Here is a 25,991-nt window from a genome sequence, read left to right as displayed (position 1 = left end):
TTTATTTTCTAATATTCAGTCGCAAAAATGTTGTCAGATGTCGTTACTGCAGTTATTTACATTTATTATACTGCAATTGAACTTGCAACCATATAAAGCCTTTTCACTGTCAAGGAAGTAGCTGGCTGCAGGCACTGCATGGTAGCCTAATGAATATTACCAATCATATTACCATGAAGACATTTAAATAACCCTGAGTGGATACATTATTATTGTTGTTGTTGATATTATTACTATTATTATTTTTATTATTATTATTAGTAGTAGTAGTAGCAGTACTACTATCTCTGAAACAAGTTGGCACTTACCAAACTACCTACGGAAAATGTGCACCAAACCACACAATGGAAATAGCAGTAAATGTGACTTGTAAAAAAATATTTAGTAGGTACAAATGATATATTAGCGAGTCAGCTGGATATAAAATGGTTTCTAATAGCGTAACAAGCGTATTTATAACACCATTGTACCCAGAGTGACCCCTCTGGTCGGTATGAATGGTACCTTCCAGGAAGTCAATAGCAATGTGCACTCTTCGGTCCGTTCGTTTAGTGAAACAAATGCAAATTCATTGATGGACCAGTAGCAACGGAACACAACAAAAGATTTTCTTTAAAATGCTGGTCTGTTACAGTGAATTCAATCGTGTTTAGTGTTCAGAAGTTTGTAAATAACGGTAGGCGACCTGCTCCGTCTGTTAATAAGCCATCATGCCGGACTGGATCAGTGTGTGTGTCGTTAGCCTGTTGTTAAGTCTTTTAACTGTAGCGGGTTGGATTATTTACTCGGGGCTGCTGTCAGATATTACCGTGAGAACTGGCCCTCCTCCCCTAAAGAAGATCACATTTGCGTACAAATTCAAACACGGACCACACAGAAACTGCGGACAACTTTTTAGGGAGTCCCTTAGTATTGGACCAAAGCTTCCATGTATCGGAGTGTTTTATGATGACCCTAAAAAGGTACAAATGTATTACACACAGTAGAGGTTGTCTTAGTCTAGTAGCTGTTCATTTCAACTATGTTTTCAGCACTTTCCTATAACTGTACTTTAATTTACAAATCCGGTGGATTCCCGAGGTAAAGTAGGTTATTAAACCGACCACTAGATGGCGATGATGCCATTCTTTTAAAACAAATGAAGTCCAAGCTGAACTCTTTCCTCAGCAGGTTGTCAACACTTGAGTGAGTAAATGATTTTATTTATGCAGATAAAATGTCTCTCTCTCTCTCCTGCTTAGTGACATTTTGTGTAGTCTTGACATTTTGTCTTTTGGCATTGTCTGACTGATGTTTTTGTGCAACCCCCTCAAGCATTATCAAAACACATCTGGCCAGGGTGTGGTGAGTTTGGTGGATTCAGAAGTGATTAAAAATGAGCCACTTGGCTTTTAGGGTTGTGTAATTAATGCCCTTTAATAAATTTCCAAACCAGAAGGTAACCCAAGATCAGAATATTATCAATATGTGTCAATATATGTTTATTTATATCACAGATACTATGTATGGACTCAGTAAAATACAAAACACATGTAACTGAGGCAATAAATGACTAATGGAAGTGATCACAATAAATTATTCAGAAAAAGTAATTATTTCCCTATGTTTATTTTACTTACACAGAACAGTAATGAGACCAAGAGTCTGTTTAGCTGATTTCACAGTTTTTATAATTGTTAAGCCTAATTACCAGACTAATTTTAAGGTATGCTAATCAGCAGTAGGCCTATTTAGATTCTCAGACTCAGTGTGATGTGTGTGTTTTGCCAGAGATTAGTTTTTTGATGTATGCTGGAGGTCTTTCCAGGTTAGCTCTGCTGGATTCACCCTCTGACAGTAAGCTGACTAGCTTGTCTTATTAGCTCAGTGTTTCCACAGCAGCATCTAGTTGTGTAAATCAGAATTATTTCTGCCATTGTTGTTGCTCTAGCTGAGAGGAGCTGAAATGTGACTATTTATTGGACTGTTACTGTCAGGAAAAAAAAGTCAAATTACAAATAATACAATGAATAAAATAAAAATGAACTCCATTAGAATTTGTATATTTTTGTAGCAGAAATAATGATGAAATAATTAATCATCAATCAGGGTCGCTTCCCACACTTTTTAATATGTGGTCTCAACAACACTATGACTGTATCATTTCACTTAAAAGTTTTTCAGCACTTAAAATAGGTTCATATCTGCAGTTTGTACCACCAGCCTTCAATAGTTTTGACTGAATTGTAACGGGCACAGCAAAGTCCAATGCACATTAACCTGAAGGAATGTAACCAGGTTCAATTCCCCACTCTGCTTCAAAACCCTTTTGTTATACTCATGCTTTTTTCCCAAGCCAGTAATTAGGCTGGCAGTGGGTAGCCAACTCCTGATCTAAGTTAAACAGTTGGCGTAATGATCTCAGCTCATTAGCTCTCAGCCTTAAGATGCCACTCAGTCCCTGCGTCAGGAGTCTCAGAGAGTGTTCTCAGATAGGAGGACTGTTATTTGGCTAAATAGTCAGACGTTGCCCATTGATATTTGCAGTTGGAAGGATTTTCAAAAGTGTAGCAGACAGAGGATAAGTGTCAGCATGACTAGTCTCATCCTCTGTTCTCTGTTTCCTCACTTTTACCTTCTTTAATCACTTCCTCTGGAGAAACAAAAGACCTCAACAAGGACTTGAGTTGGTCCTGAGATGGTTGCCATGGATACAGGGCTGGAGCAGCTCTGCCTGTTCCTTCAGATGGCTAATACACATTTCTGAGACCCACTCACTAAACCCTTTCCTCCGCCAGCCTCTTCACAGTTTCAAAGCCAGGAGGTTTCTCTGACCCAACGTGCCCACTTCACCTCTCCCCTGCAGCTCTCTTCTTCTCTGCTCCCCCTTGGTGTCCACCAAACATCAGAGGGAGGTAATGGGGGTATGCTATGTAGTTTTCTGTCATACTTGATATTCCAAGTAGACAATCAGGGTCAGGATTTGCAGTCCTTGAGACAAAAAGGGATGACAAGTGGAATAGTGTTGAAATGACACGTTTGTTCATCTTCAGGGACTATCATTTGAGTCACAATATGATGAAAGCTGTGGGCTTCAGAAGCTAGGGGAGGGGCCAGTCAGGAAATGTGTATCTCCCTGAATGTTAGCCTTTGTGGAGAATGATGACATAGTAGAAAATCTTGCTAGTACTTGCCCTTTCGGAAAGTCATAGTGAAACATTTAAGTCTCTGAATGTGAGCGTGGATGGAAAATATTAATTGCATCTTCGTCTGTCTAACCGAACCGAGTTCAAGCGATCTACTGCTCAAAGAGAGACTCAAAGGCACGAGGGCATTTGAGTTGATTTTAGGACATTTTTGCTTCAGTTAAGCATTCATTGTATTGAAGAAACACCAAAAGACATAACACTTGTGTCTTGATGAGTGTAGCGAGGCAAAACAAGGATTGCGGACGGAGGCTTGTGCTTTTGGCAGTGGTTCTTTGTTCTGAACTTCTTACTTCAAGCCCTCTGAAGATTTATAAATCTACTAGCTTCAGACCTCCCGCTGTGAGCCCCCAAAACATCCAAAGTATCAAAAATATCCTTGTGTATAAAGTTTTGGTACTTGCAGTAAAATCAATCATGCCATAGACAGCACATTTAAATCTGTCTAAGCAATTTTACAAATGAAATTCTGCTTACATGACTCTTTGACATTAACTATGTAGATATAGATATAGAATAGATTAATGTAGGGATTTTGGATGTTTGGTAGAAATAATCTCTCTGTATTGAGTCTTGCATAATCTCCACTGAGCCTACTTGATGTGGTTCACCTGTCATCAGTATCCTCATTCAGCACGTGTACAACCAGGAATTAACCCATTTTCTCTGGTTGTGTGTTTACGTCATACTCGATAACAAAGTCAAATAGGGAACAAATCATGCATACCAGGATTCTTTGTACAGAGCGACGTCTGTTAATGCTTCAGGAAAAAAAGAGATAATAATACACATACAGGCTTAAAGGTCAACCACTAGTCAGTCTGAATTTAGAGTTTATTTTATCACAACCTGATACAAAAGTGGAGGTAGAATCTGCAACATTACTCACATTATAGCAATATATAATCTATGTATCTATGTATCTATGTATCTGCCAATACAAAACAAAGCTTAGGTCAAAAATGTACATTGTCCACTTCATGCAGCGTCTGTATGTATGTTTAGCCCCATCTGCAATGTACAGTGAATATCATACTTCTACACAACACTGGCCTCAGGTGTTTAGGAAAATAAGAAAAATAGGCTTTCTCAGACACATTTGCTGTGCCTGAAGTGTAACATTGATAGGTTTATGAATAAATTGGACCATACGAGATTATTTATTACGTGAGCCTTCAGTGGGGCTCTGCTCAGCACAGTGGGGAGAAAGTCTTTAATGTCCCAGGAGTATTCATTTGTAAAGAGTATCTTTCTTTTTTGTCTTCTTCTAATTGTCACCAGTGTGCTCAGAACAGAGAAAGGAGCAATAACTGCTGCAGTGCCAAATACTCCAATTAGAGCACCAATTAATGGCCATATTATCTCCTTAAGTTTGGCATCTGGCTGGCATCACCAAAGGTTTTTCTGTTAGCATCCATTGTTGTTGTTGTTTTCATGCATTAAAATACAAGCAAGCATTAGGAATTGTTTGGAAGGGGCCAGACAGCATTTTTGCTTGAAAGCATTCATCTGTCTGTCACTGCTGTTGTTGTCATATTAGCGGCTCTGTATAATTACGGCATTTGGAAAGACTTGAATGAGAAAAATGTGAACAGTGTGTGCATCCTTTCTGCATATCCTTCGTTTCTATCTGAGCCATCAGTCTGTCTTGTCTGTATCTTTGATTTTATCACGACAAATATTGCGTTCAAATGTTTTAATTTGATCTTTGTTTCTAGGTGTCTGGACCACAGTGCCGGTTTGCTGTGGGCAGTATTCTGAGCGAGGGAGAAAACAAGCCGGATGAGGAGCTCCTAAAGCGCTATGAGACATCAGGATTTAATGTCTTTTCCTTTCCTGAAGTCACGCACGTGGTCACTACCTCGTTCCCCCACAAGGCATTTTTCTCCATCCACCTGAGAATGGGAAAAGTCTACCCCAAGCTAGAACACTACATCAAGGTAGTAGGCTGACTTGTGTTGTATATCACAGACGCTACATACAAACCTTCAAGTGCACATACGTGATTATTTATTGATCATACAATAGGACTACTACTACTACTACTACTAATAATAATAAAATACAGTCAGAAATATAGTGCTGTAATTTACACATGATACTGGTGTTCATGTTTTTTATGTGTGTGTGTGTGTGTGTGTGTGTGTCTTAATCCCTGCGTAAACTGGGATGTTGTGCAAAGGAGAACAGAATGAATTGTGCATGATTCTCATGTGTCCCATGGGGGCCTCTGTGTTCCCCCACGTTTCTTAGCTGCACATTGAGGCAGCATACCATTAAAATGCTTAAAGAACACTGCTTATAGATATGGCAGGTTCCCATTTTAGTGGTTCTGTTGTACTGGCAAGAAAATGCTCAAGTGTATCTGTAAGGAAGTGAATCATTGTCTGAGGTGAGCTTACGTCAAACAGTAGCAAGTAAACATATCAATATCTAACCCCATGATCGTCACATGCACATCTGAGTCATACTGTGTGTTTTCAAGTAGCCCTAAATTAAATGCATTTTCTGAAAAGACGAGAGAACTTCAAACCTTTTTAAAAACACACCTTTAAGCTGTCTTTATGGCGTTCCCTGGAGGAATGGGAGTTGTGTGTTAGGTAGTACAGCAGGAAGAGATTTATGGTTAGAAAGGGCATGGAGACGTGGAGTGAACCTGAAAACAAAAGAGAAGAGAGATGAAGAACAATTTGAGCTCCTTTTAGCACTTTATGATGAATGGTCTCACTGAGTGCTGCTCCGTGGACGCTGGGAAAGTGAGTCATTGTGATGAGCAGAGAGTTTTGTGGATATGGTTTAATTATGCAGTGTGCTATAACAGGTGGCAACACCACAGGTTGTCTCAGTCACTCTGCTTCTGCTGGAGGAATGTGTTTGTGTGTCCTGTCTGGTTGACTCTACCATCTGCTTGGACACTGTTTAAATCTGGCTCTGTTCCAGTGGCGCTTAGCCTGCCTGAGAGGTCAGCTTGCGTAGCCATCAAAACTGGGCATCAGCCACCATCTCTTACAAGATTAAATGTGCTTTTGATCTGTGTTTCATATCTTGTTCGTGTAATTTAAAGTGTTGTTTGAATTTCCAAAACTATGTATGTTGGAAACATGCATAGAGTAGGAAGCTGCATTATACAGCTTTATTAATTAATACTCTGCCAAAATCTGTAACATAAATGCACACTTGAATCAGATACAAAAACAAGAACTGCTGCAGTCTGACATCATCTCTACTTGTAATAAATAAATTAATGAAAGTGTTAGTAAGTATGTATATAGGACTGTTCGCTAACTGTGCAGTTTTGATTTGCAGCTACTGAAAATAATCTATATAAAGTCAGGCAGGTTTAAAAAGCAAAACATAATCAACATAAAGAAGACAAGCTGTCTGTCTGCTTTTATTTAGGATACCTCAGAAAACAACAGGCGTTGGACCAAGGAAAAAATAAATTTAGGATTATTTGCCTCTTGATAGTTGACAGTTTAGCCACAGACATGAAATACACCGACAGAGCTTGAGATTTGATTCCAGATCCAGTGGTTATGTTTTTGTGTTTCTTTAAAAATCCAAGTAACTTGAATGACATCTTTGTGTGTAACTTGCTGGTTTACTCTTTTCTGACTGTACGCTTGTAAAGTTGTGTCATTGTTACTAAAAGCAGTTCACTTAGTTATTTAAATACAGCTGTGCGTACTCACATCGAAGCTCAGAGGGAAGATTGCTATCCCCTTGTGGTCTCAAACCACATTGTACAATACTTAAATTTACTTTTTATGGGAAAATTCACATTCCTCAACTCACAAATTCAGTTGTTGCTTTTTGCAATATCCAGTACCTTGTTACCTCCTGTGGAGTAATTCTGTTGCATCTCAGTATTCACACAGAATGCACCTTAACACGGATAACCTGGTGTTATTCAAGAAGCAGCATTGCACTATAAAGGCAGACAACTGGATCCTATTACTGAATACATTTACACGGCATCATACCCAAAATATATCGCTGGCCAATAAACTGACTAAACTAATGGCTCATTTTGAAAATAGTAGCGTGCCTAAACCATAATCTATCAGTAAATATAATAATAATAATAAAAATAATAATATAATAATTTCCACCAAACCCTGAAAACTTGCCAGCATTTTTATTGTTTCTAAAGGGAGTGACTGCTGAATGTGAGATAAACACCTAAAAGAGTGTGTCAGTTAATCTTAAGCACCGAAGGAAGATAAAACATTACTGTTGAAACATGTTGTTGAACACTCACAAATCACTAGTTGTTAAAATGTCAAGTTAAAGATAAAGTTTGAGCATGAAAAATAATTGTTTGTTAATGCTAAAAGACTGACAGCAGTTGAGCTGCGTTTGAAAATGCTTTGGAACTGCTCAGGTCAATTACATGTTTGTGCTGATTGCAATGGCAAGAGCCAGTTAAAATAAAATATTGAAAGGAGCTGAAGCATCAGTGGAAACAACTACAAAATATGCTTCATTTTAAATAGTTAATAATATGTAATATTTACTAGTATTTAAGCTAAAACATGTCAAAACATTTGACCAATGCAGCTTAACAGCACAGTTAGTTCTAAATGGATTTCTTTCAGTGAATAAAGCATGCTGTTGACAGCTGACACTTGGAATATCCCAAGTGGTGAGACCTTTTCAAACAAGCTCATCAGCATTTAGCATGCTTGGCTTGTCATGGCAGAATGATTTCTGTCTGTCAGACACTTTGAGTTGCTGCCCCATGGTCAGGCCTGATATTTTCCTAGTCAGACCATCGATCGGCCCCAGTGTTTTTCTTCTGTGCCTTGGCTTTTTAGTGGTGAGCTACATCACAGGCGCTTTGGCATCTTGAGATTTGATTCGAGCATGGTGTCCAGGCCTTCAGACTGGATTGGGCACTGGGGTAGGAGGATAATATTGCTGACATTCACAGAGATCTAAAGGTTTGTGAAAGGCAGACGATGGAACATTTGTTTGCTTGAGGGCACTGAAGTTTCTTGCCAGCACAGAGATTCTGGACTGAATATAAAGCAAGTTTTCCTTTGTTCCATAAAAATGGCCTTTTTAGAAGCTGACACACATGGTAAAGCGATCATCAGGTCTTCTGCAGTACAATGGAAAATTAAGCCTCATTTTTGGGGCATAAGGTGCTGCCTCTTGCAATTCTTATTAATGTTGCGACATGGCCGCATGTGCTGCAAAGAAGTGCACAGATGCTAGTCCGCAGGGCCTGATAAACATGCAGACTTTTAGCTAACTGTGACAATCAGAAAGGTCGGAATAGGTCATTGCATTTATATGCTAGAAAATGTAATGAAGGCAGTGTCATATGCTGGAACAAGTGAAGTCTTGTTTAATTGTAATTCTGTGGGTTTATAACTTCTGAATTATTATCAAGAGGGTTCATGCATTATAAATATAACTTATTCCCATTCACATAAAGGAGAAACTGAAATTCAATTCAAAACTCCTCAGGATACTTTGCATGCAGGACCTTTTGAATTGTATTCAAATATTCAGGAGTTGTACATATTTGTTTTGGGTGATTCTGTTGTAATTCTTGACACTAATGAGGTGCAGGGATCAAGCCATGCGATTAGGGGGACTCATTAGCAAGCTGTCAGCTTTTATAAAGTTGTACATTTCCTCTGTCCACACACACACAATCTTTCACGAGCTTCTCTCTGTCAGGAACTCTTCAAATGTCTAACCTGTGTCTTCATCACCGAGATTAGCCTAACAAAAAACTTTTTCTTTTCTATGCTGGTCACAATGTCAACACAGTTTTTACCTAAAATACCTGATGCATTCTCAGACACATACCTTTAGATAAACAATGGAAGTTAATAGTAAACAGAAATAATAGTATAGCGTAATTCACTATCCTATGTATGTATATTTAAAAGTTTGGTGTCTATTAAATATCCTTGTATTCGATAGTTGATGAAAACAAGGACATTTCTTTTAGTGAAATGAACTGCATGGATATAGTGAACATAAATGCTTAATTCCTCTCAATACAGTAAAATGTTTTTTAGGGTTTTGATGTGTTTGTTCAGTTTAAGACGTCATCAATTATTTTAGCAGGAATAATTTCTTTTTTGATAATGCAAAATGTACATTTAATGGAATGCACTCAAAGTAATATGTCTTGTATGTGATTTTTATTTTTAAACAATTAATTATATTAATGTACAAAATTGTTTCAAACTCTTTTATCAAGAACGTTGCATCACGACCCTGCGAGCTAACTCTTGTCACAGGAGGCTCAGTGGAGTTTGCCCGTCAAATGTTCAAACATGACTTTCATCCTCCAGCAGCTGGGAATCTACTGTTTGTGTTAAATGTCACATCAACATATGATTGATCAGATTTAAACTTTATTCTTTGTTGCACTGTCGTTCTGAATCAAGATCAGGCAGAAGGGTGTGATTACAATTTAAGAAGGGTAGTTATTTTTAGATATGGGACAAATTGTTTTGTGCCAGTGGCCTTATTATCAATCACTTAGGATATAAGGTCGAGCAATTGCTTAAAAGATGTATTCTGTCTACTTTGATATCATTAGTCTGTTTTCATGCAATGTTGAATTTGCATTATTTATTTGCATTTACAGCACACATAGTGTTACTAGCTGCTGGCCACAGTAGGAGGGCAGTCACTTAAATCCCTTCTAAAGAAACATGTAATATGACCAGATTTTTGAAATACATGGAAAAAACTGTGGGATAAAAATAAACACATATTTCCTGTAAGCAAAAACAACTTGGAAATACTTCTAAATTCCCCTCTAGTGCTGAATCGACTGCTGATAAAGTCTTTCACACATTGTAGAAGTTGCTTCTCTGTTAGGACTAGCTACATATTTTAACAGCTCGTCAGTTTGTATATCTGCAAAATGTCAAAACGCCTGTATAGACGAGAAACTCATTCTCTTGCGATGGGCAAAATATTCTGACAGTGTGGTTGTGCCTTTTGTCGTGATAGACATGCAAATTGAATGAATTTACTTTAGGGTCCTCTTGAGGGATTTTCTTAAAAGAAATCCAAGAGGCAATTGTGAACCATTCAAGTAACAGGGTGGGGGCACCTAACCAAGGAGCTGAGGTTTGGGACCTTGGTGAGCAACCTAAAGACATGGGAAAGATAAAAAAGAGGCTTAGGACTTAACTGCTTTATTCAGCTCACTGACTTTCAAATAGTCCTTGTTCATTTGTCAGGGCTGAATGAATCTTTGTAAAGAGTGTTGTTGCTTGAGTGACACCTGGATTGTTCGAACTGCCTGTGACTACTGTCACTCATTATGCCCTCTGTCCCTTTGAACCACTTTTTTTCCCTTGAGGCTTTGAAATGAAATGTAGACTATAAAGGGGCTGTAGAGATACTATGTTCCGTCATCACCTCTGCTATGTAAGGGAGTAGGACTCTTAGAAGATGTCTGAAAAGACTGATGTACTATAGAGGAAACACTACTGTAGCTCCTCAGATTTGACATTCAAAATAACCATGTGATGAAGCAAAACAGAAAAGAAATACAGCATCAATATGGTACAAGTAAAAGGAAAGTAAGGAGGCAAAATTATTAGGTAGAGGAGGGTCGTGTGCTTCTAATGGAGTGGTATCGACCATCATTTTACAGATTACTATCATTAACGCACAGACTACAAGAAGTGGCCAAATGTCAATGAATTACATTTTCGCACTAGGTTCTCACGGCTTTGCAGGTCTTCTGGGATTTATATTTGCTAGTGGTTTAACAGAAATAACCTGAGAGTATATCTCTCGTTCTGCTTAGTTGATTTTAGCCTTTTTGTTTTGCAGCATTTATCTGTGGACTCCTCTTTTCATACCTGTGATAAAGTCAAAGTTCTGGCATCGTTTCATTTCGACTTCTGTTTTTACGGTGTCCTTTGTGAGATACAAGGCTTGGTCTTATGGCCATGTTATCTGTAAGATGACCATGCCCTGCAGCCACTGAAAGCCTGCTGTCATTATCAGCCATCAGGTGAATATTACCTTTGAAGTCATTTTATCTTACTCCAGCCCAAGATGGCAGTGTCCGTGTTACATTTAGCACCAAAACATACCTTGGTTCTCAATTCTGTGAGTGAATATTATTCTACTTCTTTCTGCGTTTTTTTCCGAGTATTATGTAATCTACAAATCTACATCTTCTTCTTATTCACTGAACCACTTGGACAGCAATCTGAACTCAAACATGCCTTAGCAAATTTTGTAAACATTTTGTGTCTACCATGAAAGCCTTCAGCCATTTGAACTTAACACCTTTGTGTATGTGTATTTCAAATAGATTGTGTTCCTTTTTGAAGCCACGCGTCTTGTGAGACTTCACCAACACAAAGGAAAAACCTTTATTTAGTTTTAATCAGCATTGAGAGTTGACAGTACGGTTACCCTAAAGGAATAATACCTTATTTAATTCTGGCATTTTCTGCTAAGACCATTTTCTACACTGTGTACCTGTCTCTGGGCATGTTTACTTGTCTTATCGCTCTGCAGAGACCAAAACCTTTCTGACTTATATGTAAAACAAACTAGCTTAATCTCCAGTGGCCAAAATGGTTATTGGTCTATTGTATGGCATTTTTTGATATGTCTATGGTTGTATAGAAGTGGCATGAGTAGGTAGGTTTAAAGCAGCTATTTGTCTTACTCACCAGGAAATTGTAAATTATACTTAATATATCTAGAAAATGGGAGATTATCTGAATTCGGTCCAATGTTTGGGAGACCTTAACTGTTACTTTGTTTCATCAGCTGTTCTCCTCACTGCTTACTGTGGGGTTCACATTATTTTGCCTTTTTCCTCAGGAGAAAATGGGACCATTGAGGCATAGGGGTGGCTGTTTGTATCTGTCTCTTTCTCTGTTTTCGTTTTCCCTTCTCTCTCCCTGGGAGCTGCAGGTCTTCACTTTTCTACGGCAATTTGTCCCTGTCTCTGTCTCATCTGAGCTCGCTCTTTCTGAGGTACAGTAGGTGCCCTACCCCCTGGGATTTGGTGTCACTCGGAACTCTCCTTTGAGGCACAGACAAATGTTGGAAAATGTTAATTATTTTAGTTATTCTCTTAGGGTCGTGACTAACATGTATTTGACACAAAACGTAAAAGTTCAATATTATTTCAGCAAAAATTTCAAAGAGGTTACTTTTCTTCTTTATTCATTACATTTGTGTTCCCCTGCCCGCTCAGCCTGATGCATTGCTCCTGTTACTGCTGCACAACACATCCAACCTGGTTAGCTGTTGTGGTCTTATCACCATTATCTACAAAAGGGCACAGCTCTGTGAGAACTGGTGCATGTTTTCTGTTTCAAAGACTGAGTGTCTGCTGCATAGAGATGATTCTTATCTGAACATTTAGAGTAGCTTTGCAAATTTGTGTAAATTTTGGTTTTTCAACTCGTGATGGACCAAACACAAAAGCAGAATGTATTTTTTTGACTGACAGATTAGTATTGGTAATGTAGCAATAATATAACACCTGCACCCAACATCCTTTAGATTTGTTCACTTGATTATGCTACAAAACCTTGTTTCTGATCAACTAAAGGATCATTTTGGTAAATTGTGCTCAGAAGAACAGGTTTATTGGGGTCCCCCTATTTCATCATTCATATTTAGGACTAATATGATAATTGTTTGTGGGAGCTGCTAAAATACCAGATGTAGGGATGTGATTCATCAAGAGCCACCTGGGAAAGTTTTATCTAATTTCTTTGTGTGTCGGGAGTTAATGGTGTCTCTACAGAACCACCACCAGTAGCTCAAACACAGCCTGTTTTTGTGTCAGACTCGACTGTGGTTATTCTCTTTCCACTTTTTTCCTTGTTGAAATCAGTGCTCAGGTGCCCAAATGTATTCACTATATTTGTTATGCTATCCCAGACTGCCTCTTTGCTTACTGGTAAAATATCTCTTCTTTGAGAAAGAGAACTCTTTGCTCTTGTCTCCTCCACCAACATTTCCAGCCCTTCTTCTATCGTTAAATTGCTCCTTATGAGGGAATTTGCACAAATGTCACAACTTACACTAACATTTGTAGAAGACTTGACAGCAAAACCAACCTTAAAGTTATTTTCTTACCATTAAAATACAGCTAAGGTAATTAAATAATGATAAATAAAACTTCTATTCTTGTTACACTGAAATGATTAGCTTGACAAGACACAATTATAGTATATATAGAATGAAATAAGTAGTTACAGTATCTGCTCCTGCAGCATCATCAAAGATCCACTTCTTTCCCTCTACGAGGCTAATTGCTGCCTGACAGTGATATTCAGATGCTTAGTAAAATTACTGCTCATCAGTTGCATTGCATGTCTTTTTTTTGGTCTTTATCTTGGACATGTTTGACTGGGGCCAACATATACATTTAGATGTGCAATTATTATTTCCTTTCTGATAGCTTTAATATATGTAGCTAATAGTAACTGGTCTTGTACTTACTTAAATAAATAATAAAATCTTTATCAGTCTGAATTTCTCATTCAGCTGTTGATTTGCAATCTAATTTAATTGTAATCGCTATTGTATTATAACACTTTAACCATTATTTTACTGTAATTGCAATCCAAACAGATCCCAATAAGACCTAGATTATTTGTAAATTTTCCAAATTGCTGTGGTCTTTAAATAATTTTGATATGATTAATTTAATAAGAATTATTAACACAAGTAGCACTCTAGAATAATAAGTCTCCTGTATTTACATTAATTAATTAATCATTTGTTTTTGGCACTGATAAGTTGTTTCTAAGGCTACCACACATCCACGTGATTGAAGAAGAAGTAAACTAAACAGCAAGTGAACAAAAACATCCAATTAGTTATGAGTAATTTATGACAGTGTGATGCAGTGCCATTATCAGTTTTCTGAGAGAACTAACAACCTTTGTAGACAAAACTTACAGCTGTTTTTCAACAAATAAAATGAGATTTAGATGAGAATCATTTTCTTTTTATTATCCTGCACAGATTCGTTTTTTTTATTTTGTATTCAAGGGCACATTTGAGGGTTTTGCATAAATGGTTCCATACAGATGTTCTCCAGGCTAGGAACTTGGGGAAAAAAAAGGACAGAAGAACATCCTCCTCTTCATTTGTCACATCAATCCCTCACCTATTCTCTTAGGACCCTAACAGGACATAGTATGTGAAAGTGTTTGAGAGGTAATTAAAGGGCCATGTGTATGCACTAGTGTGCATTCTTGCGTGGTGTTTCTGGTAATCCCTTGCGCTCAAATTAATTTAGTTCATTTTTAATCCTTTGTTGATGCAGATTTACCTTCACAATGCTTCAATACAACAAAACACCATCATTACAATGTTTATTTAACTGTTACATGTGAGTAAACCCAATAATTAAACTCTCTATAACCAAAATGCATGGCACGTTTCTGAATAGTGATGGAGATGTATGACAAAAAATAACAAGCAACATGAAGGAAAGAGACAGTTCTGCCTTTTTTGTTAAAAACAATTTAATCAAAGTCAAGTGAGTTCATGTTCTGTTGGACTGTAATTTCCCATGTCTATTCGCTTAATAATGCTGCAATGTAATAATGTTTTCATGCCATGGAAACAAAATAATTGACATCTTTCTGTCCAAATAACAAGTCTGTGCTGTGAAGGATATGAACAGAAAAATGACCTTGCTATGACCCTGTTCTGCTTTCAGTACTCTCCTGTGCCCCCGAAGGCCATGATATAGCAGGAGAAGAGTATGAAGAAAATCAAACAAAATCAATAACTACTCTATTCACAATCCTCTACCCACAAAAAAGCAAAAGCCTGTCAAAAGTCTCTTGAACAGTCCTGTACAGTTCGCTGTATTTCTTGACATTGAGATCAATGTATTAAAACGACTAAAATGTTTCCATAACTGACAGGTACATATAGTCCTTTCACTTTGTCACCATGATTTCATATCAGTATATACCCCCCCTCCGAAAGTAAGGTCAGATCCTTTATTTTTGATGTAGACTGAACGCATCTGGGTTTGACGTCAAAAGGTGAATATGAGACAAAAGCGCAACATTTCAGCTTTTATTTCCAGGTGTTTCTGTCTGGATCAGATAAACAACGTACAACCCAGCCGTTTTTCATGTGAGCAAAACTATTGGAAAATGTGATTGACAGGGGTTTTTTGTTGCCCAGGTTTGTCCTATTACATTGATTAGAACAATAAATAGCACTGAATGTCTACACTTAGTTTCAGATTTGGTCTTTGCTTGTTCAGATTGTATTTATAGTTAAGATGTGTAACCAACAACCCCGTAAACAAACCACCCAAAACAAACCTCAACAGAGAGAGGTGAAAGCATCACAAAAGAAGAATGCAAACGGTGATGTCAGTGGGTCACAGGCTTGATGCAGTTATTGCAAACAAAGGATTTGCAACTAATAATTAAGTCTTTTTCACTTTAATCTATTTTAAGTCTATCTGTTTCTATACTTTTGCTCACATGATGTGCATTTTTATAATACATCATGCTCACCTGTTTGTTTGTTTTTTTTTAGATTTTGAGCTGAATAAAAGCCTGCCTTTTACACTTCTTATTAACTTCTTGGGTGACTTCCAACTCATGAAGTAAAACAGTTGGTAATTCTGAGAGCACACGCTGGAAGAGTGGATCCTCCTGTTGAATATTAATCCATTCTGAATGAATTGGCATTTAACATTCCTTTTTTCTTTCCTGACTTGTCTGGCCATCATTGTTGGTCTAAAAAAGTCAGTAGCACTCACCCCTCCACCTCCTGCTGAAGAGCTTTTCATTAATAAAAAGAACATTTGAAGCTTTAGTGTGCAAATGCAGCTTCGGTGTTGAATGAATTTACAGGGAATTCATTTGAGGTGGTGGTGGATTGTTTTTTTGCAGATGTTCAGTCAGTATGGGAAAAAAACAATTGAAAGAAGCGATGGAAAAACTTAACCGTAAATTACAAAAGCACTTACGCCGACGAGTCATCCAGGTTTAAGCTGAAACTTTTAATAAAGCCGAAACTTTTAATATCAAAGTTTGGTGTTTTAAAATAAAGCAGCATACCACATGTCAATGAAACCAGAATTAAAAGCGCACCAGTCACTAAATTAAGAACATCACTTGTGAGTCAGTTTCATTCCCATTTTGAGAAAACCTATTTATGTCAATCTGAAGTGTCTTTTTCAGTCTTGTGGGATTGATTAGGTCGAGTATCTGTTGATCTGTACTTTCACATAATTTTTGAGGTCGATGTGGCCTTTTTGCAGGACATGATGTACAATAGTTTCCGTTGTAAACACAATTCCCTCATGATGTCTCTGTTTCCCACAACCTAAATAATAATGTCATTAGGCCACAATGACGTAAACACTGTGCTGAAATCTTTAAAACTATTGTTATAAAAGTCTTTTGTAGCATCCTGAATTATCACTTTATATTAATTTTTAGTTATGTGTTTCTATTATTTTGTTCTAGGGGTAGATGCAGTGCTTTTAAATCCACACTTAGTCTCCACCCCTGACATATCTTTTGTGCTTGAATCTTGGAAGTGTGCCATTACTATTGTTGAGGGTTCTCTTTGTCTTCAGCATATTTGTCTGCTCCTCTTCAGTGTCCTCTCTTCACCTTCATCCACAATCATTCATCAGTACAATGGATGGTTATGGATGAATTAAACACAGAGGACTGTATTTAAATACATCTATATGGATTAAACAAAGCTTTGAGGCAAAGAATTTACATTGAGGATCTTTTGTAATTGAGATATTCAAGTTATTTAATGAGTGGTTCCATCCTTAGATCTGTGAAACTTTCAACTTGCCATATTAGATGAATGGGCCTCTAGACTCCATAAATTAAACCACTTATAATTCTGACAAATCAGATTTTATTACTCAAATGTTAACGCAGAACACCTCCTTAATATTATTACTATTGTACTGACAGCGTGTTTTCACTGTACTTTTACTGTATTTTACTTTTCACATTTGATCATTTATTGATAAGGCCTGAACTGCAAAATTAAACTAAATTAAACATCAATATGCAATATGTAGCAGCCCATGTCTGACTCTAGCTGATGAGCCAAGCCAATAAGGATACACAGATGTTTCAGAAAGAAAAAAAAAAAAGCACCAATAATTGATGTTGTTGAAATGACGGAAACTGACAACGTTGTTCCTGCAGACAGCAGCGAGAGGAATGTCACCGCTGTCATAATTGGGCTGAGAGACAGATGGTGAGAGAGATGATAGGATAGAGTTTGAAAGTAAGTCAGCTGTCTCCTATAAAGAATCTGTCTTATGTGTGTGTGTCTTCAGTCTGCAAGCCTGATTGTCAGATCCTACATGTGTGACATTGCTGTTCCACTAAACAGTAACTACCTGTCACTACTTTCACTTTGCTTGAAACTGGAACCAGCAAGGGACTTTGTGCTCCCAGCATCTCTCAGGAAACAATAATAATTGGAACAGATTCAACTTGGAGAGATGTCATAAATTTGCAGAAGCGTGAGCAATGATTTATGGTCTAATATGCTTGGGGTAATATAGTTCAAGTTACTGATGAAACACAGGGTTTAAAGATGGAGGAAGAGTTCAAGGTGTGAGTACAGAGGTCTTCATTAGCATAATGTCATGTTTTGATATCAATTTGATGTACCCATGTTAGATACTCTTAATTAAACCAATTTTACACCAGGCTGCACTGAGTCCAAGTGCACTGTAAAATATTATTACTTACTTGCTCTATTCTAATGTAGAATATCACACTAGATGATAATCAACATCTTCTTTACTTAATCAGTAAATTGAATCAAACAGCAATAACTTTGTTGCACTTATAGGCAGCACAAATGACAAGTAGAAATTAAAACTGACAGTAATTTTAGTAGATTAAACCAATTTACTTTTAGATAATTGCTAATGCTGAAATACTGAAATGAACCTGCAATGTGTTTTTAACATATGCCAAAAGGGTAAAAGTAACAGACACTGGCTGTGCATGAGCAGAATAACAAAGTATGATGTATGAAAGGTTAATGAGCCTGGAGAAGTGAAGTGGTCTCTGTTATGTGAGACCTTCACTTCTAGAGCAAAGAGGCAAGTAACAGAAGAAGAACACAGGTTTTGACAGAGGCAGTGGGACATGTGGAGGATGAACACACTCTGACTGTAAGGATTTTAAGATGTGTTTCATGTGAGGTGTGAGCAGTGACGCTCCCACATATGAAATCAAAATATTTTCAGAGGTCATTCTCTGGAAAAATACATGTATGGATATTATTATCTTATATGTCCATTTAATTTATATGTATATAAACATAAATGTGTTAAAAAGTGTTTATAGGACTAATTTTCATCAGGTGAATCTGAACTTAAATTGCTAACAGCATAACTTTAAAAAAAATGCTGATGAACTTTAACATTTTTACAGGAAAGGAGGCTGTGTGCACACCCATTCATTGAGATCTACAGAGAGAGTCAAATCCATTTCATGGCCCCTTTGGCTCGGCAGGGAGATTTCTATGTACCAGAAGTTCGCCAGGTCGAAAGAAGGATATCCGAACAAGAGGAATCGCACAGTGACACAGAGGTCTCAGGTAGGTGCTATACCATATGCTTGCTGATGCTAATTGTGGAAAAATAGATGTAACTTAACATCCCTAAATAACCACCATTATAATTTGATAATGACTGCAAAATAAAGGTTGCACTTATCCAGACACAATGGCATTCATTGTTGAATGTCCAGTCAATTTTAGTTTAATGTTCACTTTAGGTCTGTGTTTTTTAAAGAAATTGATAAGAGCAGCTGTCATCCTTGGAAAAAACAAATTGTATTACATATTTTAGAAAAAGTACAATATCATCATTATACAACTTGCGGTTAAAAAGAGTTCAGTGCAGTCAGTTACTGTCTTAGGGCCATTAGTAAACTGGATGTTAAGGCACCTGCGCTTTGTCGTCAGCATTCAGCCGTGGCACTTGCTGCTTGGGTGGGACCCAGGAGAATTGGACCTTGTTTCTACTGCTGTTTTGTTTATGAGCAGCCCTGCAGAAGAAAACTGTGATTGACACCTTCTTAGGTGTTAATGAAAAGCCCAGACACAACAGCCTCTGGCGGAAATGTGCTGCCACTCACCAAGGGGCTGTCCACAGATTTACGGACACCATGCGATAATCTTGCTTTCACTGTAAAAGATGCACAAGCACTTAAACCCTGTTCACTGTACATTAATTTATCCTCGAGAGACATAAAATATTGCGAAATGTTTTCAGGAGTCATTATGAAGCGAGATGAAGCGAGTCTAATCATGAGTTGACTTGAAGTGTGAAAATAAGTGTATGACAACAACTTCAGAGCTAAGCCATATTGTTCAAATTAGTCTAAGTCAGTGCTGTACAGTCAGTGCTTTACACTGAATCCAAAGATAACCCACCTAAAAAAAAAAAAGCATGGAAAACAAAGCAGAATACGAATGGGACAAGTTACAGGGTAGAATTAATTTTGAACATGTAGTAAAGAGCATGGGTTATTTAGAAACACAATGGGTATAATTGGTGCTAAAGCAATTACTAGATAAAACTGAAGCGCTTTAAATAATTGTGATTTGCTTAAAGCTACAGTATACAACTTATACAAGGCTAATGAGAGACTCAGGAGCAATGCAGTCTGCTGTCCCAGCGCTCCCTATATCTTGCTCTGCTATGCTCTTTTTTCATCTACTATGCCCAGTCACGCTCTGCCCAGAGGTGTTAGTTATTGTTATTATAATAAACAAGAAGCAACCAATCTTACTATTTAAGCAGATGTTGAAATTCTCTGATTGGATGGTAGAACTTTGCAAACTGAATGTTTCATTGGATTTGCATGGAACTTGCACTTTTCATAGATTTCCTGTTATTTTATGAACTAAGTGATTATTGGATCAATTTAAAATGTGACTGCAATTCTTGCCCATGTAATGTCAGTACACAGTACACAACACATACTGTACATGAAATGTTTTCACCCACAAGCTCAGACTTTAAAACACAAAACAAAACAAAAAAAGAATCACAACTTAGACGTTCCCCTCTGCACAATCCACTCTGTTACAAAGTGGAGTGAAACTGACTGGCACTGACAAATCCAGTGGTCTTGATGTGTCATGGTGCAGAGCGTAGCATTTGGGCCCATGACTTTGAATGATAATGTGACAGGTAGCCATGCTCCTGTCACACTGGGATCACCCCCGTCAGGTCAGTAGAGCATTTGGTATTGGAGGCTGTTTTGGTCCATTGACTCCCAATCCACTCATCCTCTACATCGTACTCTCTCACATGGATCTTGTCTCAGTGACCACATGAACCCCCAGCTTCCCCAAACTTGGCTCCTCAGTCTAGAAATCACCCTGTTGTGGTGTGCTGTGCTCTAAGTGGTTGCCCAACGGCAATTTGTAGCATTCAGAAAGTTTACTACTAGCCCCTGTTAGCTGTTACCACAGCTGTTTTAAGGAGGTATGCTCAAAGGTGGATTTATACTTGCTGTTGAGGGTTAACAGGATTCTTATCATAGCTGTCTTTAACATCAAGTGTCATATTAAACCTTTGATGTCACAACCTCTAAACAGATGTTCAGCATTATATGTGATAGGGCATAGTCATGTTTTAACTCATTTTCTCCTGGGTTCCACCCAAGTAGCAGCATTTTATAAATGCTTTAATGAATTTAAGATAGGCCTACTTTCATCTGCCTTATGATACAGTATGAGCATTGCTGGGATGTTGTGCTTTGCTTCATTACTAAATGAGATGGTTCCATTCTGTTGCCATATTTATGTTAGATCATTTGCAGGCGTGAAAATACTTATCTAATTGGTAACAAGATAACAGCCACAGTCGAAGGCATATTGAGAAGCCTGCTGGCATAGAAAGGAGCAAATTAGAATAATAATTCAAATGGATTTGCACTTATGTATCTGAAGAAATACTCGTGAGAAAAAAGAAACAAAAGGAAAAAGTTCGGAAAAGTTCAGATCCCTTCATTTCTGTGTACACGGCCAATTGCTGCGTAAAGTGGGGTGACTCTTAGCTGCATCCGACAAAAACTCACAAACTCTGTTGTGCGAGTAGTGTGAGGGGATTTTAGATGCAGTCTGAGTGAGTGTCCGAAAAGTAGGCTACCTCAGCATACTGACACCTTCAGGAAATTTCAAATGATTCAAGTCTTTGATATTTTCCTCACAGGACATGTTATATTGATATTCTATATCAGATTTCAGCTTGAACACATATCACTGCATTTCAGGAGCTGATTTGTCACATGAAAACCAATATATTTGCGTAAAATAGGGGTGATGTCAGAAAGCACTGTTTTGGGCATAGTTTAGCCCCAGGAATCTGTCCAATTAGAACAAAAGAGGTCCTTAATGACCCTTAAAGGGGGTTAAATAGCTATTTTTGTTTCAAAGCTAGAGGTGCTGTTGCATACACAGCCTCATGACATACATATGCACTTTTTGTAGTCTCAGCAGTTCATTCATTCATGATTTCAAGATAAATATTTATATTAACTAGAAAAGCTTTGTTTTTTCCCCCCACAAAACTCCTGAATAATGTTATACAGTGGACTTATTTTAATCTGAAAGAATTTAGGCCTGTTCATAATAATTAAGCCTCTGTAAAGTGAGTTTGCATAAGCACATTAAATCTTAACATGCTCAGATTCTGCAGCATCTTTCTCTATTTGATTCTCATAAAGGACAAGCTTCTCTCAGATGTATGTAGAGACCGATGCTTGAAGGCACTGCCAAGCCCCTCCAATCAAATGCAGGGACAGCTTTCACCTATAAAATGAAGATATCATTCCTAATGTGTATCTTCCGATCCAAATGGGATTTTTCTTCCCCATTGACTGATTAAATTTTGTGACTTGCTTTAGGCAACGGGCAGAGGAAAACCGACAAGAGCTCAGACCCATTGCTCTTTCAGAATTCAGTGTGCATATTTTTAATGTTTTATTTAATTTTTCTCCTCCCTCCATCAATCTCATACACATGAGGTGGGTGTAAATTAATCAGGGACAGCTTGTGGGGGGATTCAAATTTGGTTGTTTTTTATTTCAATTTTGAATGCATTGTTATGAAGATAAGTAGAGGTTCATTTTAAACTGTAAATCTCTTCCACTTATTGAGAATTGTCATAGTCCACTGTATGCAATGTTACTGTCAGGATTCAATGATTTATTATTCAGTCAGCTGTGGAGTTTACATGCAGTTAATTTAAATTATCCTGGTCCACCTCGTGTTCACACTCCCACGTGTGCTCAAATCTGGCCCCAATCTCATATTCTCTGTCAACAGTTTCCACTGCAACATCTCTCTCCCTCTTATTCACATCATATTTTCGGGATGTCTGACACAAGAAGCAGCCTTTTATGTTTTCACTATGAAGTGGTCTTTTATGTTTTGACTAAGTGCGGTACACACACAACAGCAGGCTGAGCTCACATAAACAGAATTTCTTCATGAACTAGCAAAGTTGCTCCTGATTTAATTTTCTGCATTTTTAAGTATCATCTGCGTAATTAATGTCCCAGACTATTTGCATTATATTATTATTTTTCTTGTAGTATTGGAAGTTAACATCAACAACTCAGAAGTGGAAATGTGATTATCAACATGTCTCTGAAGTGTTTTGTTTTCTACCGTTGAAGTTTAATGAGGAATAATAAAAGAAAGTTTGCTTTACTGTTTCGTGTCTTGAGAGGCTGTGACTGACTTACCGTCGCTGACTCAAAGTCAGCAGCTACTCCCACTATAGTTGTCCTTGGCTTTACCTTTGTCAGTCTTTTGTCTTGAAGTGCGTGTTTGACTTTGTGTAAGTTCCAGACAGTTTTCATCAGAATGCTCATAATGCATAATGTCAAGATGTATTTATTACATGAAACATGATGGTAAACCTCCTTTTGCCATTGTTTGAAAGGTTAGTTCCACTTATCTGTGTTTCCCATGATCTGGTCTGGTGTTAAAGACAGCTTTGCTTAGTGTAAGGACATTTTGATTTGAGAAGAATGTTATGTGGAATCACTCACGGCCACACAAAGACAAAAGGTCAAGAGACTGGCGCACACAGGTATGAAATTCATCCTATTAACTTGCAAAGCATCAACTCAAAAACAGTCAGATGGTTGGGCTGCTTCTGTGATCCTGTCCAATTAAAGTGCAAATAACCTTTAGCTTCCAGGAGTTTCTAATTAACAGCACTTCAGTGCCTATTTTGAGTTCTGACTTCAAGTCACAGCACAATGTGTTGCTGATCATCCCGTAGTTTGTTAACAACCAGAAAAAATGTGTGACAGGCAAGATGCTTATGCTTGAACACAGTAATTCCCAGCTTTGACAATTTTTTGGTTTCTTGTTTATTTATCATAATAAACTGAATTTGCAAGATGCAACCATACTTTGATTTGATTTATAAAAATCTAACCATAAAATACAGCATTCGACAAAAACAGTTAGGAAGAAAAGGTATTGTACCCAAGAATTAGCCTAATAATTGTAGGATTGATGAATGGATTGTTGTGTTTGATTTGAAAAACAGTCTGGTAAATGTAGGAATAATGTGTCAAAAGAAGCAGAGATGAAGCAACCTTAAAATTACAGTTTTAGTATCACTTAGTAGTATTTTGTTTCTGTGACTGGCAGTGGTTTCTATGGCCCTGAACTATTTTAGGATTCTTTCTAAAGTACATTTCTGGCCACTTCTACAACATTTTATTTTATGATTAATCAGTTTTATGTAAAATACTGGACTGAATCTCTGTGTACCTCTAATACTATTACGCACATTGTGGTTGAGTCTCAGCCTTCGATTTCTGAGCTGCCAGGATTTTCTCATGTGGTGTTTGTTTACAGAAGTCCTCTCACCATCTGTCCACTCTATGCTTTTGTATTATCACTGCTGTAGGTGCAGACTCAAACAGTGAATACAGCTCAGGGAGTGGTGTTCTCCTGACAGACAGCAGAGAGACGTCCCCATCTGCGTCTTCGGTCAACTCTGTGCCTGGCCAAGATCAAGAGGACGGCGACTGGCTAGGGACAAGTTCCAAGGGAACCTCGTTTAAAGAGCTGGACTGGGAACAGACTGATGAAAAGCAGGAAGTCAGAGAAGAGCAGCTTCGTGGAGAGTCCAATCAGAAGAGCCTGGAGCTTCCTTCTGTGGAGTGGTGGGGTGTTGTTGGAGGGGAGGAGTGAAAGTTCAGTGAGACATTGAGTATTAGTTATGGATACTCAATGTTTAGATTGTCTCTCACTGTAGATTTATTGCCAAGTGGTGGATATGTACATATCATACATGTTCACTGGAAAAGAAGGCAGATAATATTCTATATTTCTCTTATTGTCAACAAATCCCAAGAAGAGACTAGAAACAACATGTTAGTCCAGGTCTCAAAACCTTCTGACATCTCTGGCATGCATGTCCATTCTTTCAGGAAGACGTAATAGCATTTTTTGGTTATTTTAGTTAAATCGGAAGCTGGGCAAAGTAGTTTTATACTAAGTGGTTACATAATATTTGTCAGGAGCTGTGAATTTATCTACATTTGGTGTTCTACTGAGTATTTATAGCAGGATGGTACATGTACGATCACTTCAAAATTAACGACCCTGCCCACGTTAGTGGTCACATGAACCTAAGTGCAATAACATGTCTCACTGATTTATTTTTAATGCTTTTTGGACAAGTAATAAGCAAAACAATGCATTGGCCACTCTGTTTTTATTGGTATATGGTTTTTTTCATGAGATTTGTTGAGAGTAAAAAAATATGGAATCTCACCAGACTTATTCCAAACGCACAGTTTGAAAGTTAAAGTGTTCGAATTTGTTGGATTTTGCTGACAACAATACAGTCCTCTTTAGATCTGCGGAACTATTCAGGTAGCTTCAGAGTTTCTTGAAATGTTTTGTTTGTCAAAATGATACAGGATGAGTGAACAGAGAATTACTGTTAACCAAAATATTTTTACTTGAATATCTTCTACCATCATTATTTGATGTATTAAAATGGTCATTTGACAGCTGTCTTTATTTTGCTGGACGAAAGAAGTCTGTACCTTTCATTTTTAACAGTGTTTTTGTTAGAGTATTATTATACAACATTTGTACAGGGAATTTTATGCATTCGAAATATTTTTAGTGACTTGTTTTCAAACGACCTTCCTTTCATTCAGTTCAATTCAATATGTTTATAGCATTAAATCCCATTCATTAACATCTGGTACACCTCATGGGAATTACTATAAGCACATAGACCTTACCAAGTGTTCTGGTTTTAAGTATTTGTATGCCTGTGTGTTATAATGTATGTTTTTGAAACCCTGTGTGTTGGCGTTGCTCTCCTGGTGATTTCCAAAGATAAAGGTGTGAATGAATGCTTAATTACCTCCTTCCTGTTGTCCTTCTGACCACCACTGAGACCGAGGGCAGGATTATGGAGAGTGTGCAGCCAAGACAAGTGGGTTGCCCATTAATATTCATTTCAATGTGACTGAAAGCAAAGATCGGTGGCTCTAACTTGTATTTACAGTCACTCTACACCTGGCCTTTAGCATCCTCATTGTCGTCACACATTCATTCCCAGTGTCATCATTTTCTGTTTAGCCATCAAATTCTGTTATATTGATTTCTCAGCTTCCTCCAATCTGTTATCTCTTTGCACATGCTAATTCCTGTTTGCTTGTTTTTTTTTCTTCTTCTTTTGTACTCTCTCATTCTCCTTTGAAATAAAATAGGCAGCTACAGCCTGAAAAACCA

General features: G+C 37.6%; 1 protein-coding gene across 1 annotated transcript; it reads left to right on the top strand.

The window, feature by feature from the left end:
- The first annotated feature begins 527 nt into the window (after nt 1-527).
- Nucleotides 528-25,991, top strand: LOC113154753 (testis-expressed protein 264). Its single transcript, XM_026349115.1, has 4 exons — nt 528-962; nt 4,904-5,125; nt 18,626-18,791; nt 24,142-25,991. Exons 1-4 carry the CDS (start codon nt 711-713, stop codon nt 24,426-24,428), a joined length of 927 nt encoding a protein of 308 aa, XP_026204900.1. The 5' UTR covers nt 528-710; the 3' UTR covers nt 24,429-25,991.

The sequence above is a fragment of the Anabas testudineus genome, chromosome 5, assembly GCF_900324465.2.
Source record: "Anabas testudineus chromosome 5, fAnaTes1.2, whole genome shotgun sequence".
Taxonomy (NCBI): Eukaryota; Metazoa; Chordata; class Actinopteri; order Anabantiformes; family Anabantidae; genus Anabas; species Anabas testudineus.
This window is presented reverse-complemented; position numbering and strand designations above follow the sequence as displayed.